The sequence below is a fragment of the Nanorana parkeri genome, unplaced genomic scaffold, assembly GCF_000935625.1.
Source record: "Nanorana parkeri isolate BGI_ZX_2015 unplaced genomic scaffold, ASM93562v1 scaffold73, whole genome shotgun sequence".
NCBI classification, from domain to species: domain Eukaryota; kingdom Metazoa; phylum Chordata; class Amphibia; order Anura; family Dicroglossidae; genus Nanorana; species Nanorana parkeri.
The window spans coordinates 1,358,835-1,377,889 of NW_017306341.1; the positions used below are offsets into that span (position 1 = coordinate 1,358,835).

At 37.7% G+C, this 19,055-nt stretch overlaps 1 protein-coding gene across 4 annotated transcripts in view; it reads right to left on the minus strand.

The window, feature by feature from the left end:
- The window catches only part of ARID5B (AT-rich interaction domain 5B), a 265,343-nt gene that overhangs the window by 150,346 nt on the left and 95,942 nt on the right, over positions 1-19,055 (minus strand). For all 4 annotated transcript variants that reach the window (XM_018576671.1, XM_018576670.1, XM_018576672.1 and 1 more), the window contains one exon: positions 3,259-3,489. In XM_018576671.1, the coding sequence (XP_018432173.1) occupies positions 3,259-3,489 (231 nt within the window). The remainder of the gene's footprint in view (positions 1-3,258; positions 3,490-19,055) is intronic.

A 19,055-nucleotide genomic window follows, 5' to 3' on the forward strand; every position in this document is an offset into this window, starting at 1 on the left:
GGAGTGCGATTGAAACATAGTGCTAAGGTACATATGTTATATGGCTGTTTAATGTTCATACAGTTTTATATATATATATATATATATATATTACACACACACATACACTGAGTTTCCAGATTATTATGACCACCCCATCAGTACTTCATTGGGCCGCCTCGTGACTCCACGAGATGTTGAAAGGTGATGCGAGGAATCTGACACTGCACTGTTGCCCTTCTGTTGTCTTGTACAAGTCTTGCCACTGTCCTTTCTGCCCTAACATTGACTATTCGGTGACGGCCACAATTCGCACGTTCAGACCCAGATTTTTGCCTGACAGTCCAGTCTTTGAACACTTTAACAACAGCTGCTCTTGAACATTTAACGAATTCTGCTGTTTTGCTGAAACTCGCTCCATGGCTCCGAGCTCCAACAATCATCCCACGTTCAAAGGCTGTTAAATCGCGTTGTTTACCCATATCTTCAGAAAAAAATGACTTCTACTATCGTGGTAAACAATCTGCTTCCCTATCTAGCAACTTCAGCGTGAAATTATAGCTAATTATAGCTAATTTGCCTACAAACGTCAGGTGGTCATAATAATCTGGCCACTCAGTGTGTGTATGTAATATATATATATTATATGTTAGTATGTATATACATACATACACACACACACACACACATATACACACACACACACACATATATATATCCAAAGTGGACTTTAAGAAAATGTGTTTGCACAGTTTTAGTCAAGTGTAATTTCAATATACATGAAAGTAAGACTGATCAGCCATATTGTTTTGAGCAGTGGAAATCTGTGAAAAACATTCAATTAAGTCTAGCATTATACCATAAACCCAATGCTAACGAGCAGTTAATTATATAACCCCAAGCCAAAAGGAAGATTTTAGAAATTTCCTAAATAATCACAATTATTCATATTAAGCAAAAATTCATATTAAGCACCAGACAGAATAATTATAAGGTGATCACATTAAAAGGAAAAAAAAAATCAGTTATGTCTACAAATTGCGATTATATACACAGAATTTTGTAAAATGTCAGAAACAACAAGGACATTCATTACTAAACTAATTAACAGAAGTTTTCATGATGTAGGCATTTCAAACAAGCAGCTGAGAATAATAAATTGAAAAAGTCATATATTCTGTATTAAAAATACTACTGATAAAAATATGATACGGATTTATGTTGCAATATAAGAATACATTGGAGATTTGCCAGTATAAAACCCCATCACATTTTAATCACAGGTAATGTAGCTGTAAAAGAGAACTCTATAAATAGATTTATTAATATCATTTGGCATTCATACACGAGTCCTTTCACTAATTATTTTGAGAATTAGCATGCTAGATATAATCATGTTTCAACTATGCAAGGGCATGTTGTACTAGCTCACGCTCAGGGGAATCAATATGTTGAAATCGTATTCTAAAATGGAACATTCTGCATTAAAACATGGATTAAATATATGTATCACAGATTTTCTATTAGAGATCAGAAAATATGGTTCAAAATTGATTTCTTACACAAAGTTTTGCTGAGCTTAAAAAAAAAAAAAATTCACATGGAAACAGGTGCAGCTGAAGATAAGTAAAGGTTCTTATGTATAGATTTTCATCATTCTATAGGCTCAGGCCTAAACTGCTATGTAAGGTGCACATGAGATAACATATTTATGTATGTTTAAAGGACAAAATTGATGTCCATGATTGGTGGTGACCATTAGAGAATATTGGATTTTTCAAAGCATGGCTCATGTTAGGGTAATGGAGTTTTGCTCTTTCATGCTCTACATAAAAGGTATACTATGCCTAAACACAATTTATGTCATTTATGACATCATTGCTAATTAATGTGCTATTAATATTAAAGCAGTACCCCAGGTAGATATTAAAACCTTTAATGCAGTTGTGTATTAATTTTAAAATAACTATTTTACATACAAATAGCATAAATACCTAAATCTGTCTTAAGGTGGCCACACACCTTACGATTATCGTACGATAATCGTATGCGATCGACTTTTCGTACGATAATCGCAAGGTGTGTGGGCAGTGTGCAATCGCAAATACTGTACAATCGTACAACTTTTGACTTTCAAGCATGTTCGAAAACTTTGACCGATCGTACGATTGTTGCAAGGTTAGTGGCGTTTCCGTACGTAAAAAATCATACAATCCAACAGCTCATGAGCAAACGAAAATACGTGCGGTTGATTACCGCAATTCATCCAGGTGCTTTATTTTTTTTTAATTGCGGCTAATTGAACCTTGCAATAATTGGGGCATATTGGGGCCGCCGTACGACAATCGTACGGCGGTTCGATCATCGGATGAAAAGTGTTGTCCGATAATCGCAAGGTGTGTAACCACCTTAAATATCAGCATGTGTCATTCCCTGCGCCACAGCACATCCTAAGAAAGGGAGGGGCAGCACTAGAAGCTAATCATGGCCTGCTGCATGCACACATGCTGACAGAAGGAGAAAGCAGGTAGGAGGTATTATGTTGCTGATTTTTCACTGTCTGATTAGCAGACCGTAGGTTAGGTGACACCACTGTATTCCTTAACTATAACAGAGAAAATGGTGTCACCTTCCTAGGTGAACTGGCTGGCCAAAGTGAATGAATTACAAAAGTGGATGGACTAAACACAAAAACTTGAGCAGCTAAGAGTTCATATATGTGTATTTTCAATGTGTATTTAGCTGTTTACCTACAGTTCAGCTTTAAACGGAATAAGTGCACAAAGAAAACGCCTTTTCTTAGACTTTTAACATGAGCCCCCTCTGTCCAAAAAGCCATTTAAGACTTGACAGAGACTGACTATCCTTCCAAGGGATAGACAAACTGGAATACTGGACATACTGGAATATTTTCGTACAAAGATTCATACAAAAAAAACTTGTCAGACCATTCGCTAATTCCATCAGAGACTTGTAGACTTTCGTTAAAAATGTAATTTGATGTCAACATTCAATATTAAAAAGTGACTGGAGTTTCTTGAATGAAAACCACATTTACTTGTAAAATTTCATTTATGCATGGCCAGCTTAGGGTTTGGTTGTCATATTCAATCCACAAATATTGTTCTACAGGCAAAGTTGCCTTCCGCAAGCTATGCACCATTCTCATTATCAGTGGGAGCAAAGAAAAAAAAAACAACCTAAAATCTGAACTACATAAGTACTGTAGACATAAATGTACAGTAGATATCACACTTATCTTGTTGCACTATGACTTACCAAATTCATCACATATGCTTTCGTTATCGATCAGAGTTGGGTGATCAAACGTATCCCGGCAGTAAAGGATCTTTGTGTTCTTGTTGATGATGGGAATGCCCCCCAGTGCCTGAACAAAGTGTTCCGCCAAAACTGAAGAGGGTTTTGCCTGGATACGTTTCAGTATTGAACGATATCGACAATACTGGGGATAACTTAGCACCATCACATTACCCTCATTTTCATCCTCTCCTACAAATAAAAAGAATAAAGATCAGTTCAGATGGCTGTAGGCAATAAATATACATTTATGTGTATTTATGTAACATGTATACAGCACCAACACATCTTGTAGCTTTGTGTTAAGAACACCAAGCTATCGACATCAATCGAATGCTCTGAACCTAGTCCAACAAATGCATACAATCTAGAGCAAGTGCAGAAATAATACAATCGATCTTCTGTATGGTTGTTGGACTGTCAGATAAAACTGTGGCAACTGGGAACTTGTATATGAACATTCTGCATTTCAGGATTGCAAAACCGGTAAGTATTTCCAAATAATATGCATTAATGTATTATCATTCTCATCTCAGAGACTCATCATTTAAAAAAAAAAAAAACTTTAGGATAAAAATGCCAGCTCAGATTAAAACACAGCCATTTAAATGTGGCAGACTCCATCCTAGTTGGTCTACAAATATCCCATATTTCTACCAGTGAACCCAATACCAGCATACAATAATATACATAAACCCAACATTTGGCAAAATAACATGGGCTGGAATACATCCACAATCTTTTAGGCTCCATTAATCTGGCTCTTCCGGCAAGCTAGCCTAGAAGATGCATTAGACAATTGTAAATTTTTCCAGACAGTTTAATTTAATAGAGGACCATTTGTTCTTGCCTACAGATGAAGAGGGGTCTACAATTACATTTGAAAAGAAACTTCTTAAGGACCTCAGTCCTATACTCAAATGACCTAGCCAAATCTGATCTATAAACCTTACATTAGCCAGAATTCAAGGCAAAATGTATCTTTCAGAAAGCTCTGCTATTAAAATAGATTTCCCATTTTTAACATTTCAAACAAATTAGCTCTATCAAGAAACAAAAATTGAACAGACTACGCTTAAGCTACCCTGACCGAATCATATGTTTGCAGAAATTTATCACACTTTCTTGAGAAAAATACAAACTGTAGATATCGAATACAAATAGAGTACTTTTCCAATTTCTAACGGATATACAGGTTTTTTTTTTTAGACTATACTGTCCACAAAGTAGTTCTATTCATTTTTTTTTTATCCCTATGTACGTGTTCTGTATAGTGTCCCTTTATACATAGCTACAAGAGTATGGGTGGAAATTGGTCTTATGCTTTATAAAATAATAAAATAAAATGGGTAAATGTAATTTTGTTTTTAAGTTTAAAGTCAATTCAACAACGATGTTTTATGTGCTTCACAGTAACTGCTTTGCATCTTGGCACAGCCATTTAATGTTTAAAGAATCTAAGAAACATTGCTCCTTTGTGAAAACAGAATGTTCTCTTTTTCCAGATTTCCGAAGAACAATCCAAAAGTATGAAAACATAACGTAAAAGTACAGAGAAGTAAAATGCTAGCAAGATGTTATTAGATCTTAAGTGAAATGAATGTTTTATGCATTATTTCCAAACTGAAAGAGGTCAACAACTTTCTTTGGTGTTATAGTAGTAACAGGTAAACCTACCCCAACCCCCACCCCCTGGGAAAAAAAATGGGACTTTCGGGTTCAATAAAGTTTTCTGTAGAGTCCACTATAGTTGATAAAGGTTGATCAAAGTGGAAACAAAAGCATGCCAGCTGAATAATGAAATAAAACAACTGTACTGATCTTTATTTATCTTATTCAATATGCTTCTGGAATATTTAATCCTTATATTGGAGCAAGAAAGAAATAAAGCACCGCTCTTCCATGGGTTTAGCAGGGCAAAGACAGCTGGGTGCTCGCTGGTAGGAGTGTGTCTTTACTACAACCAAGTAGGTATAATAAAAGGAAAAACTTGGACGCACTCAGTTCCACTCTGAATCAGTTTAATTAAAAGTTCAGATGCATTGAGAACTACATATTTTCTCCATTTACAGATCCTGTCAAAGGATTTGTGAAGGGATGACGTGGCTGTGTGGGCGGAGACACACACAGCCACACCAGATTTTAAAAATTGCAGCAGACTAAACATGGTAGAAAAGGTAAACTTAGCCTTTAATATAAGTGTAAGCATGGTGAACCAACAATGCAAAGGCTCAGAACTTGATAGAGTCCTGCCTGAGGTCCGCCCCCTCTGACACGTTATACCCAATCCTGGGCTTGGTCATAGAGATCTTTGTAGACTACTGTATTTCTTATTGTATTTAGGGCTTGTGCAAACAGAGGTTGTATTTAAATTAGGGATGCACTGAAATCTCGTCCACCCCAAACTCGCTCATCCATGTCTTTATGGACCTTGCTTTGTGCACCGATGCGCAGTCATGTTGGAACAGGAAGGGGCCATCCCCAAACTGTTCCCATAAAGTTGGAAGCATGAAATTGTCCAAAATGTCTTTGTATGCTGATGCTTTAAGAGTTCCCTTCACTGGAACTAAGGGGCCAAGCCCAACCCCTGAAAAACAACCCCACACCATAATCCCCCCTCCACCAAACGCTACACAATGCAGTCAGGAAAATACCGATCTCCTGGCAAATCGCCAAACCCAGACACGTCAATCGGATTGCCAGACAGAGAAGCTTGATTTGTCACTCCAGGGAGCACGTCTCCACGTCTTTAGAGTCCAGTGGCAGCGTGCTTTGCACCACTGCATCTAACGCTTTGCATTGCACTTGGTGATGTAAGGCTTGGATGCAGCTGATCGGCCATGGAAACCCATTCGATGAAGCTCTCTATGCACTGTTGTTGTGCCAATCTGAAGGCCACACAAAGTTTGGAGGTCTGTAGCTATTGACACTGCAGACAGTTTGCTGTATGCACTTTTTTTTTCCATTTTGCTTTCTATGTTATGTTCCTATTTACTATTCTCTTTTATGTGGCCCAAGAACTTTTCATGAGAACAAAGGCAGTTGTCTCTCAGCTCATCTTCAATGGATTAGTCCACCTTCTTGATCCATCATCTTTGCAGCAAAAATCTTTTAGGGGTAATTTAACAGGATCCTTGTCAAGCTGCTTGTCGCTGTAATAAACTGGATAACCATGCACAGCTTTTCCCTCTGTCTTTCTGAATGTGTAACAAGCAATCTTATTATATTAACTGATATTATTATGCACATAAATCCCTACACAGGCAGCTATAAGGGAGCCTATGAGGAATGATATCTGTGTTATGGATCCCCTGTGCCTCTGGATCTTGTAACAGTCATATGGTCTGTTATGGCTTCACTGCATACCAGTGAAAGGTATCTTTATGAAATATCAACTGTTATTCATTCTTGCTAGCAAATATTTAAAGGATAAACGGTTTCTAAAGAACCTTTCAATACAATCTAAGAACGCCTACCTACTGCACACATTAGGTTTACATAAATACAAAAAACCATGATTTAAATACAAGACCAAATCCTAATGTAAAGTAATATTTCTGTCAGCTAAGCTCATTCAATTGCCTAAAGGCTTCTGAGTTCTGCAGAAAGAAAACAGGTGTCTAAAGATACTACCTACATTTTGGCATTAGGCATCATCTCCCCACTAAACTTCGTTTCTTTTTATATTCCAACTGTTCCCATAAAGTTGGAAGCATGAAATTGTCCAAAATGTCTTTGTATGCTGATGCTTTAAGAGTTCCCTTCACTGGAACTAAGGGGCCAAGCCCAACCCCTGAAAAACAACCCCACACCATAATCCCCCCTCCACCAAACGCTACACAATGCAGTCAGGAAAATACCGATCTCCTGGCAAATCGCCAAACCCAGACACGTCAATCGGATTGCCAGACAGAGAAGCTTGATTTGTCACTCCAGGGAGCACGTCTCCACGTCTTTAGAGTCCAGTGGCAGCGTGCTTTGCACCACTGCATCTAACGCTTTGCATTGCACTTGGTGATGTAAGGCTTGGATGCAGCTGATCGGCCATGGAAACCCATTCGATGAAGCTCTCTATGCACTGTTGTTGTGCCAATCTGAAGGCCACACAAAGTTTGGAGGTCTGTAGCTATTGACACTGCAGACAGTTTGCTGTATGCACTTTTTTTTTCCATTTTGCTTTCTATGTTATGTTCCTATTTACTATTCTCTTTTATGTGGCCCAAGAACTTTTCATGAGAACAAAGGCAGTTGTCTCTCAGCTCATCTTCAATGGATTAGTCCACCTTCTTGATCCATCATCTTTGCAGCAAAAATCTTTTAGGGGTAATTTAACAGGATCCTTGTCAAGCTGCTTGTCGCTGTAATAAACTGGATAACCATGCACAGCTTTTCCCTCTGTCTTTCTGAATGTGTAACAAGCAATCTTATTATATTAACTGATATTATTATGCACATAAATCCCTACACAGGCAGCTATAAGGGAGCCTATGAGGAATGATATCTGTGTTATGGATCCCCTGTGCCTCTGGATCTTGTAACAGTCATATGGTCTGTTATGGCTTCACTGCATACCAGTGAAAGGTATCTTTATGAAATATCAACTGTTATTCATTCTTGCTAGCAAATATTTAAAGGATAAACGGTTTCTAAAGAACCTTTCAATACAATCTAAGAACGCCTACCTACTGCACACATTAGGTTTACATAAATACAAAAAACCATGATTTAAATACAAGACCAAATCCTAATGTAAAGTAATATTTCTGTCAGCTAAGCTCATTCAATTGCCTAAAGGCTTCTGAGTTCTGCAGAAAGAAAACAGGTGTCTAAAGATACTACCTACATTTTGGCATTAGGCATCATCTCCCCACTAAACTTCGTTTCTTTTTATATTCCACAAAGAACTTTACAGAAGAAAATTGGTACTTTTATACAAAAGAAAGGCGAGGTACCATAAAGAAACTACAAGACAAATGGAACATGAGTGGCTACAAAGAAAATGCAGTTTCCCTTGCTCTATTTTTGATGAGCTAAAATTCAAAGTGGTCTTCAAAGGTGGCAGCTTTAAAACACGCAACATAACTAAATTGAAATGCTACTATTTTGTAAAGGTTATAGAACTATAACACAAACTGCAGTCTAAACCAACTACACAGGGAGAAAAAAGAAGGATAAGAAATGCAAACTATAGCAAAATTCTCTGTAATGATAGATATGAACATGCGGTTTGTCTATGACCCTGTAACAAATTTCCAAAAGGCAAAAACTAAATTACAAGACATGCAATTATGATGTAATGTCTTGTGCAGATCTTGTTTTGTATTACTGGATATTACAGTTTTCAATTTAGAGACATTTTGCTATGCAAACATATATGGTTCATATGACAGTTGTGTGCTACCCCAAAATTCTAAAGACACACTGTCACCTAGAATCCCCAGTGTTGGTTGGTGTCAGATGCTAGAAGCATCAGTGATATCACTCCCTTAGTGCTCAGGCTTAGCAAATGGCTACAAGTTGCACGAACTGTCACATGGGGGAGGTCACATGCTCCACCGTACCTAGAACCACTGGGTATTGTCACCAGCTGAGACAGAGGAAGGAGCCACGGGGCAGTGCTAATAAGATGAGTGTCGGTGAGTTGGGGGGCTCCTTTACAACGACAATGAGTTTGTCCTGGCAAGGTGACAGTGTCCCTTTAAAATATACAGAAAGTGAAACAGATTTCACACTATCATTTATTAGGCTGTAAAGCCAGGTCGGGTATGCTTACTTTAACTCCATGTGCAGAGTTTTTATAAAACTGGATGACAGTTGCCTTTGTCATTGTTTAAAGCTTCATTTGTAGTAGTATACTAGGCTTAGCCATTTTATGGCCTTAGGTCTCGTTCACACCTAGGCGTATTGCATATGCGCGACCGTCGCGCGTTTTTTTACCGCGATGCGCGGTAAAAAAAGTTGCGCGACAAACGCGCGTTTCCGAAGGCTACTTGACTGTATCCCAATGGAAATGCGCAACAAAACGGCCCAAAGTAGTACATGTACCTTTTCAGGCATGGGCCGTTTTGTAGAGCGTTAGGGACGGGCGGAAATACGCCAAGGTGGGAACGAGACCATTGAATACAATGGGATTTATATTTTTGAGCGTTTTGATATCATTGTTCCAGTTGTCATGTGGGCTAAACATTAAAAAAATTCACTTTTTCTCTGCTAAGCTGTATCATGTTATTCTGTGAATTACTAGAAGTGTTATACAAGTTAGATCAACTTTAGTAGCAGTTTTGTTTTAATCCCATGCGGGATCTATTTGTGTACATGTCACTAATGGCAACAAGCAAAATGTAGGTGCAGAACCTGACAAAATAAACAATTTTAATCCCTTCTGCAATTACAAGATAGACATAGCTACCTACTTTAAAGTAGACCTTTACTCCTTTCACTAAAAATCCCATCAGCATGCAGCCCTGCATGCTGATTTAAAATCATCTTACATTCATTAGTTACACAAACGTGTTTTCCATTTACTTACAAAACAAATGTATCTACTTCCTGGTCCACTTCTGGCACAAATGATGTAATGTGCTAAAGTGATGCATCTTGGGAAGGTTACATCAGCAGAGCATTGCTGGGAAATCCCATCGGTAATCTCATGAGGTCTCAGGGAAATACATTTTCCTCCCCTGAGTTGATATGCATGGTCACATGTCCTAGTCACATGACAGTTCCAGAAAGTAAAGGGAGATCTAGTAACCTGCCCTGAGATAACATGGCCACTGTCAGAAGACTGGGGAAGAAAATAGAAATAATGTATGCAAAGAATGCAAAGTCGGCAATTATCTAGAAGTATGTGTTTGTAGATTGTCATTACTAAACATTTCTAAGGCTTCTTCACACCAAGTGCAGAGCAGATGCAGAGCAGTTACAGAACGCATTAAAAATGCATCCAATGGTACTTTAGGCTCTAGTTCACACCAGAGCGTTCAGTTCCAGAGCATGTGGAAGAACTGTGGCATGCCCTATTTGTTCTGCTCTTGAAAGCACCAAAACGCATGCAAATGCATGAAAGACGCATGCAAACGCCCTGGAATGCACTGAAAGCCCATCTTAGGCTAAAAAAATAAAAGTCCTGGAACGCGGCAAAAAACAAACTGCACTGCATGTGCAGAAACTCATGCAGATCTAGTTTGCATTAGGTGTGAACAAGGCCTAAAGGTGTGTTTGTTGTTATTTTAAATATATGGGTAAAGGTCCTCTTTGAATCTTCAATCAAGATTTACACTTTTTTTCAATTCAATCTTATGATAAAAAAAGTTAATTGAAAGTTAATTGAATCTCGGGTGAAAACATTAATAAATAGACCCCCCAAAGTGTACATATCCTGACAGGGTACTTTTCATCTGGCTGCAATTCTTAATCTATTTAAATAATTCACAATGTTTTCCCTAACTATAAAGTTGTTTGCATAGTTGCAGCTAGTGGACAGTTTTACAAATCCTACAACAGTGTGTATGTTTTTGGAAACTGGCATGACAAAGTTTGCTTACTCCCATGCACCATGAAACATTACATAGCTCTGGTACACAGGGATTTTTTTTAAAGCTAAATGGAAAAATTATACATGTTCTTTCCTGTACCTAATTACTTCAACTTTGAAATCTGCCAAATATTTTGCCCTTCAGTTCTCTTAATCGTATTAGTGTGAAGGCATCTGAATGGCAATCGAAACAAGCATTTAATGATTTCAGCACAAAAGATCCTTGAAATGCATTTAAAATACAGACCACAACAATATGGCCTAAGTAATGTCCAGGTATCTGTAGGAACAAGAATTAATTTGCTCGACTTAGGAAACTAAAATGCCTTCTTCAAAGTGTATGTAAGTAATACTGTGTCAATAAGAGTGTTCTCTTGAAATGATTTATGTTGCCTTGAGTTGGTTTTATTGCATTAGACATTCCACTCTCTAAGCTTTTTACTTTCTTAGCACTCATAGCAACCATATAAAAACCAGCTGGTGATGATCACTTTTTCACATTTGCAGATAATCAAAATGCAACTTTGAAATGTAAGAAAAAAGGCTTGTGGTAGTTTTATAATTATGTTTTTTTTTCTTTTGACCTTTTGACAAATGCAAATCGCATTATACTCTTACATAAGTTAAAGGGGAAAAAAAGCAAACAGGTTAGAAAAATCATTAGTAAGTTGGTTTAAAAAAATCTTTTAATTACACATATTGCAAAGGTCAAAATGAGATACCAAATATATTTGTTAATGTATTGCTGTCTTTTTGCTAGAGTACTTGAAACAGTTACATAGTAATTTCCTGCTCTATATACAAGAGATACCAAAATGTAATATAGGGGAAAAAATGCAGTTTTGTCTCTAGGGGTTTTTTTCTGCATAAGTGGAATGCACAACATTATTTAATTTGTCACCTCTAACATTTCCAGTATTGTTGGATGTTCAAAGCTCTTCTTACAATGAAACACAGAGTAATGTTTGCTATATCTGCCACTCATCAAACTTGTCCACCATAAACTGTGAAGGGACAGGTTTAAGAGGCTGAATAATAATATCATAAAGCATAACCCATTAATTCAGTAGAACCAGTCATAGCACAGAGCAATATAACTTATTTTTAAGCTGTTAAAATTAACCTGAATCTGTCCATACGGAGCAAAGCAGCAAATTAAGTTAGATCACTAGGGGGAGTCAGTTAAGAGAGCTATGGGGTGAGTATTTTTCCCCATAGTTGTCTTTAGGGTCACGGGAAGACATATACCAACCTCCTCCCATGACCCAAAGCTCAGTATATTGTGGGCTATTGCCCGCAATATACTTAGAGTGTTGCAACCGGGACGGATCCCGACATTACTGTCGAGATCCACCCAGCTGTGTGAGTAACAGCTGGCCCTACCCATCTGGAGGCAGAGCCAGCTGTGCCCACCCCCTTCTCCATTTGTTCCTCCACTCAGCAGTGGAGGTTCGGAGAGGGGAGGGAGAAACCCTGCAGAGAGCGGTGACTGACAGTCACCGCTCACTGCGGGGAGACAAAGAAGCTGTCACAGGTCGGCTCTAACTATGAGGATGAGTGGGAATCACTCACCTCATAGTTCTCCTTTAAAGGTACTTGAATGCATTTTGAATATTTAACTCTTGAGTATAGTGTCACTTTAAAGCCATCATCCATGGTCAGCATCTATTCCATGGACTATGACGCTGGTGCAGAGTTGACACTACTATGCAAGTCCTGGTCTGTTCTTGACTGTGTACACAGCTTGTCTAACACAGATCAGCCCCCTGCTTCTGCCTCATCTTTTAAGCTGCCATAAAGTTACATTGACTGTTGTTCCATTGAGTGATCACTAAAGAAGGTAAGGCTAAGGGACTGGAGCTAAAGGTCTGCTTTTTAAAATACCGTTGTTTTGTATCAGGGGTAGCCAAACTCCGGCCCTCCAGCTGTGGTGAAACTACAAATCCCATGATGCATCTCTCTGGGAGTCATGCCCGTGGCTGTGAGAATCTTGCAATGCCTCATGGGATTTGTAGTTCCACCACTGCTGTAGGGCCGGAGTTTGGCTGTTTTAAATAGTGGCAAATTGATTCATGCACACTTTATAAAGTTACTTCTAAGTTTATTTTCATGGCAACGGCAGTTGGATGAAATAACGCCAATCCTTAAAGACCTAGAGAGATATAAAAAAATCTGTGTGCCAACTTAGTGGTAACTATGCACAAAAAATAAATGAATAAAAGCAGGTTTGGTCAGTACTGGCCTAGCTCAGCAATGCTTTTTATGTCATACATCTGCAACAGAAATGACTCCAACCACAATGAAAGTTAGCAGAAGTTTATACAACACCCCTGCTTTCATCACACAAACAGTTTACTTTTTTTCCAAGCTTGTACCAATGTATTTCTTCAGAAACAGTTTGTGTACACAGATTATTTTTGTACTATAACAAAGGGAGGAAACAGCCTCTATAAAGAGCACAAAAGCTTCTGTAATCACTTATTTAAAATGATGATAGTTTTATTTTAATTTGTGTCTAATTTTGCATCCTGGTTTTCTTCCTCTCACTTTATCAGTTATGTCAAAGCTTTACTCTCTCCTGTTCCCAGACAGTGAACAGCACTACAGGGAAATTGTATTATATTTTAAAGCGTGACCAAGTCTTTGCCAAGGTCAGCAATGTTGCCCAATGTGTCACGACATAATCGTGCTTTGAAGAATAAGTATTTCCTAAAACTGGTAAGAACCAGACACTTTGTGGCCACTAAAGTAGAGTGGTCAGAAGCCAAAACTTTATACTGAAGTGCATTAGCAGTACAGTTGAACAAAACTAAGAAACTTAAAGTTTAAATTCAGACTGGTATAAAACGCAAGCATTTAATGTTTAGGTATTTAAAAAAAAAAAAATTAGTAAATTAAACCACCAGTTTTTGTTTTTTTTAGATTTGTATAGAGTGGAAAAGGGTTAGAACCTCTGTTTTTACTGCCTGTTGGAATTACATTTTGTTTTAGTGAACTATTAAATTTTAGTAACTATTAAATGATCTTTGATGGTCTTGATGGTCTTTGATTTTAGTCTGAAGTTCAGCTTTAAAGATCTGCGCTTTACGGTTAATAATACATTTTATTAAACACCAAATAACGCGTTATGGGACGAAAGGTCACTTCTGCAGAAATAGCTGTAGAACAAACTATTATGGGTAAAAGAGATACAGAGGGGTTTGTGGGTCATTAAAAATGTTAATACATTGCATTGTAATTGTGCATTGTAGGTAAATTCAAACATAATAGGCTACAATCAGGTAAAGATCACAGGGTTATTCACAAAAGGGTGAAGAGTTTGGAGAAGGCAGGAGAAGTGAACAATCTAGGCCAAAATAGCTGAACCAGAAAGTGAGCTGAATTGGAGAATTTTTCCAAATAAGCTATTTTGGCCCAAATTGTTCACTTCTCATGCCTTCTCCGAACTCTTCACCCTTTTGTGAATATCCCTCTCAATGTGTCAAATCAAAAGGTTTCTCTAACATTTAAAAAATCAGATTCCTGTAGATTACTGTTGAAAATAGCTTCAGATCTTCTCCTACAGTTGAAAATGTCATATACCTACTGAAATAACTATAAGCCAGCCCACTTCACAAGGGTCATAGCTTGCCCGGTGACCCGGGTTTATTAAATTTAAGCTTTATATAGAATTTTATACCCTTTTGGATTGATAATATTTGCCCAATTGTTCTCATCAACGGATGCCTCTGTCCTGGATGAGTTCCTTTGTTATTTAATTATTATTATAGGTATTTATATAGCGCCGACAATTTATGGAGCACTTTACATAGAGCACACTCACATCAGTCCCTGCCCTCAAAGAGTTTACAATCTAAGGTCCCCATCTCACATGCATACATTCAGGGACAATTTAGACAGGAGCCAAATAACCTTCCAGCATGTCTTTGGAGTGTGGGAGGAAACCAGAGTACCCGGAGGAAACCCACACAAAGGAGAACATGCAAACTCCTTGCAGATAGTGTCCTGACTGGGATTTGAACCGGGGACCCTGACCTATTGTATTCCTATCATTTGACCTCTCTGGAGTTCCTGAAGGAGGACTAGGATTGGGCTATTCCAGAGCATCAAGTGCAACCTACCCAGATACCTGGGTGGGTATTCTCCATACGCCTTCACTTCAGGTTGCGCACACCATCTTTGATTGTCCATAACCTTACCAGATGTGAGTCACTGCACTACAACCTTTTCTGAATTATCAGTCCTGTACTCTTTCTTCCTATTCCTTGAAGCTCATTGTTTTCTGCTACAATTGGATCCAAGATTTGTAGACCAAGTTTTTGCATGAAAAGTAAAATAAACCAGGGCACTCGAAGCAATCAAAAAAGAGGAAGAGTTATTTGTAGAGCGAGCACATAGAGGGAACAATATAGAGTAAACTGCCTGCTATATTTGTGCATGCCAAATCCAGGCCAGATGCAACTATCCCAGCATTGATCTGCAAAAAGTAATAACCCAAAGCAGCCAATCAATGCTCAGCTTTACTGTAGTCTGGCTAGTTAGTTACAGGGCAATTTCAGATTGGTTATCATCACAGACATCATCACAGCACTATTCAATGCCTAACTTCTAATTTGCAGAAGTATTTGTTCAAAACATATGCCAGCAATGTACACCGAGTGAACATGAAGCAGGCATATGCAGTTGCTGTATATTAACACAGAAACTTAAATTTTTTTTTACATATCCTCATGGAAATTGATGGCTGCCTCTGTGCTTTTCAAGCAATGTCTGTATATTACAATCGAGCCATCCCCCTTCCCCCAACAGTGTATTGTGTGTAAAGGTAAAGCTTAGCGAATGTGTTACAATGAGTAACAGGGAGGCAACTGTTTACAGCCTTCTTTACATTCTGACCCTGGTGTCAGACTGAATTTCTTATGGAGAAAATTTTGAATTTCTAGGATTCAAACCTAATAAAAACACCATAAAAAATGAAGAAAGCCTGCAATGTGAATCATAAAAATGTGCACACGTATTCATCATCACTGCACCTCTACATTACCACAATAAATGCAAATCACTTACAAAAGGTGGAAATGGACTTTAATAAGCCTAGTAGAGTGAAACACCTTAGAACAGGCAGCAGAGGAAGAAGCCAGATGTGACCAGATGTATCAAAGTGTCAGTAGTGAAAAAGGAAGTTACTTCACCACAGCGTCCAACAACAAAAACGTCCACAAATTTTGATGTACTCATCTTTTCAGGCAATGTCTTAGATCAGAGGCGCTACTAAAAGGTCTTGTGACCACAGACAGCTTGGAGGAAGTATACTCAGGGAGAAACATTTATTTGTTGAATGCTGCCATGTGGATCCATCCCCCAAAATCCCTAACTAAGATTGTGGACTCGGCTAGACTAAGCCAAAAACAGTGCTAGGCGAGTACATGAAACCCTTTAAAGTGTATGTCAAGGCATAATAAACAAAAACATATGCCGTACATCTTTGCAATACAGACGATTCCTGTGTTGTATCCCTTTAAATACTCTAAAAGTACAGAAAAATACCTTTACATTTGCCAGAAATGCACTCAGGTCCTAAGCGCTGTTGTGGACTGACAAGACAACATTTTTGTGGACTGAGTGGTGTCAGCCCTCCCAGTTGTCCCTTGCTACTTAACCATTTCCATTCTTAGATATCTACAACATTAAGGGTAATCATTCTGTAGTCCAACGCAAGATTCAGGAGGTATATATATATATATACATACATACATACATATACATACACACATATACACACACACTCTCACTTATAATATATACACACACACATATATTTATATTTTTTCCTATTTTCATATTCATTCCATAGAACAAAAGAAAATTTATCTTATCGCTTCGAGTGAGAAAAATACTGGTACAGTTCTTTAGTTTCACTCTGAGTTCATAAAAGCTAAAGCAAACTGATGTGGGAACTACAGATCTAAAAAAGAGAAAGACCCAGTGCAAAATCTTCTAACAAGTATCATAACTGAATATGCCACAGACCATCAAATAAAAACATGAAGTGACGTAAATCACACACAAGTATTGTGCTACTGTGGTTATTTTGAGAAATGGTTTGTACTGTAAGTCAGCTGGTACAGCCTTCTACACCCCTCCTCCTTATAAAAAATTTAAAAATTCACAGTGAAATCAACGAAACAGAGGAAAAAACAAATAAATCTAAATGTCAGCGTGTGTAATAAAGCTATATTTTCCTGGCTGGATGCCAGCTCTCTAACCCGCCAGATGAATGTGGTACAACAATTAACATTTTATACTACATTAAGTAATCCCTCCAGGGCTTTGAGTATGTAGAAGTAGAAAATGTAAAAAAGTTATGCTGGCCCTGTTAAGACATATGTTTACTTTACAGACATTCCTATTGAAAATTGCTTAAACACATTAACAAGTCATGATCTGTAAAGTGTGATATAAAGCACACAAGCGCTGTATACGTCTCATGAAGAGTGGAGTCAGTTTACAAGAATATAATAAAGCTCAACATTTACTCAAAGAACAAGTGAAAAATAAAGGCTTTAAAAAAGAAAAAAACAGCCCAATAATATTGGTTTGTTACGGAGTGACACAAATACTTTTTAAAGTTCACGTTACCCTTACAAAATGTAAGGGTTGTGTCTTATGCTTTCTCATGATAATGTTGTCCTTATATTGCTGACTATGCTATTTCAGAATGCTTGAAATATAATTAAAGTGTAGTTCCCCCTATATGTTTCTATTCAAACAGCATGACTAAATTATTTCTTTAAAATCTATTTCTTACTTTATAGCATTTTTTTTTTTTTTGGTGAAGGTCTTTGTGCAGATTCCAGGCTACTCTATACAGTTTGTCCCTCAGTTTGACCCTCTACTTTCACTTTCAGACTGACCTTATTCTCATTAGCATACAAAGCTTTTAAGTATTTAACCCTTTGTTAGGACAGACAGTGTTTAAATCGAGTTTACAGCTAATAATGCGATCTGCCAGTACAGACAGAGTTAATTAGAGTAAACATAACTTCCTACAGCCCCCTCCTTGGGTCGGAATTTTAAGCAAGCATTAAGGGCTTAAAATGAAAGCAGAATTGTTTGTACCAATGATAAAAGTAGGTGTTATCCCAATTTGGCTGAAAAAGTGGAAATAACTAAGTTACATGTATTCTCAGCTACCAAGCCACACCCCTCCATAATTAATTTAAAGACACATCAGCTTAATTAATCAACCTGATGGCGGTGAGCATATACCATTCTGTTTTTAAACAATACAAAAAGTACCAGAACTAGCATGCTTTTATATATATTGTCATTAAATTATGGGTCAGGGGTCAATTTATATTACTACTTTCCACTCTGGATCCTTCCCTGCCTGCTACTCATCACATCATCTATTTATAAAATAACTGCTCTGTGAGCTTTAGAGACCAGTAACGAAGATTTAGAGACCAGGAGAAGCAGGTCTTTTAACGGCAAAAAAAACAACAATCTACTGGGCTTCAAGTTGTCCATCCACCAAAGGCAACAGAAAATATAAGGAAAAAAAGTAATAGATGTATTGTGCCCTAATTTAGACCATAAAACACATGAAAACATGCAAACATTAGAGCCTTCATCGTTACCTGGTTAGAAGTAAATGAGGAAATTAATTACCCAACAGGTAAGGTAACAAATTCCAGTAAATAATAACATACAAGTATAAAATAACATCCTTACTTCAGCTTATATTTATTGTACATAGAAATGACAATCTTCGCTCTTTCCATGTACATAGGTGTAGTAATGTAGTGTGTAGTAATGCTGCAGTGATTGTGCATTACTAATCCTGTTACTTCATGGTAAGACCTGCACTGAAAACAGCATGCAACCTATAGCATGTATTTTGTAATTCATGTTTTGCAGCAGTCATTAAACAGACTCGGTCACCAAATGTAAACATTTCGGGTAAAAGCGCATACAAATCAAGTAATGTAAATGCTTGCATGCAGTGGTTTTCCTTTCCATAAATTATTTTTATTTACTTATTTTGTGCCTTTGGTTTTGCTAGAAACATTCAGTAGCCATTTTCCTAGCACATAGCTCTCTCTTCTTCAGAGAGTGTCCTATTACCATCTTTGCTAGCCCAGCTCCTCATCCTTTCCCCCCTTTATGTAGCTGCAAGGGGAAGGCACAACAGGGAATATTGTAGAACAGGGGTAGGCAACCT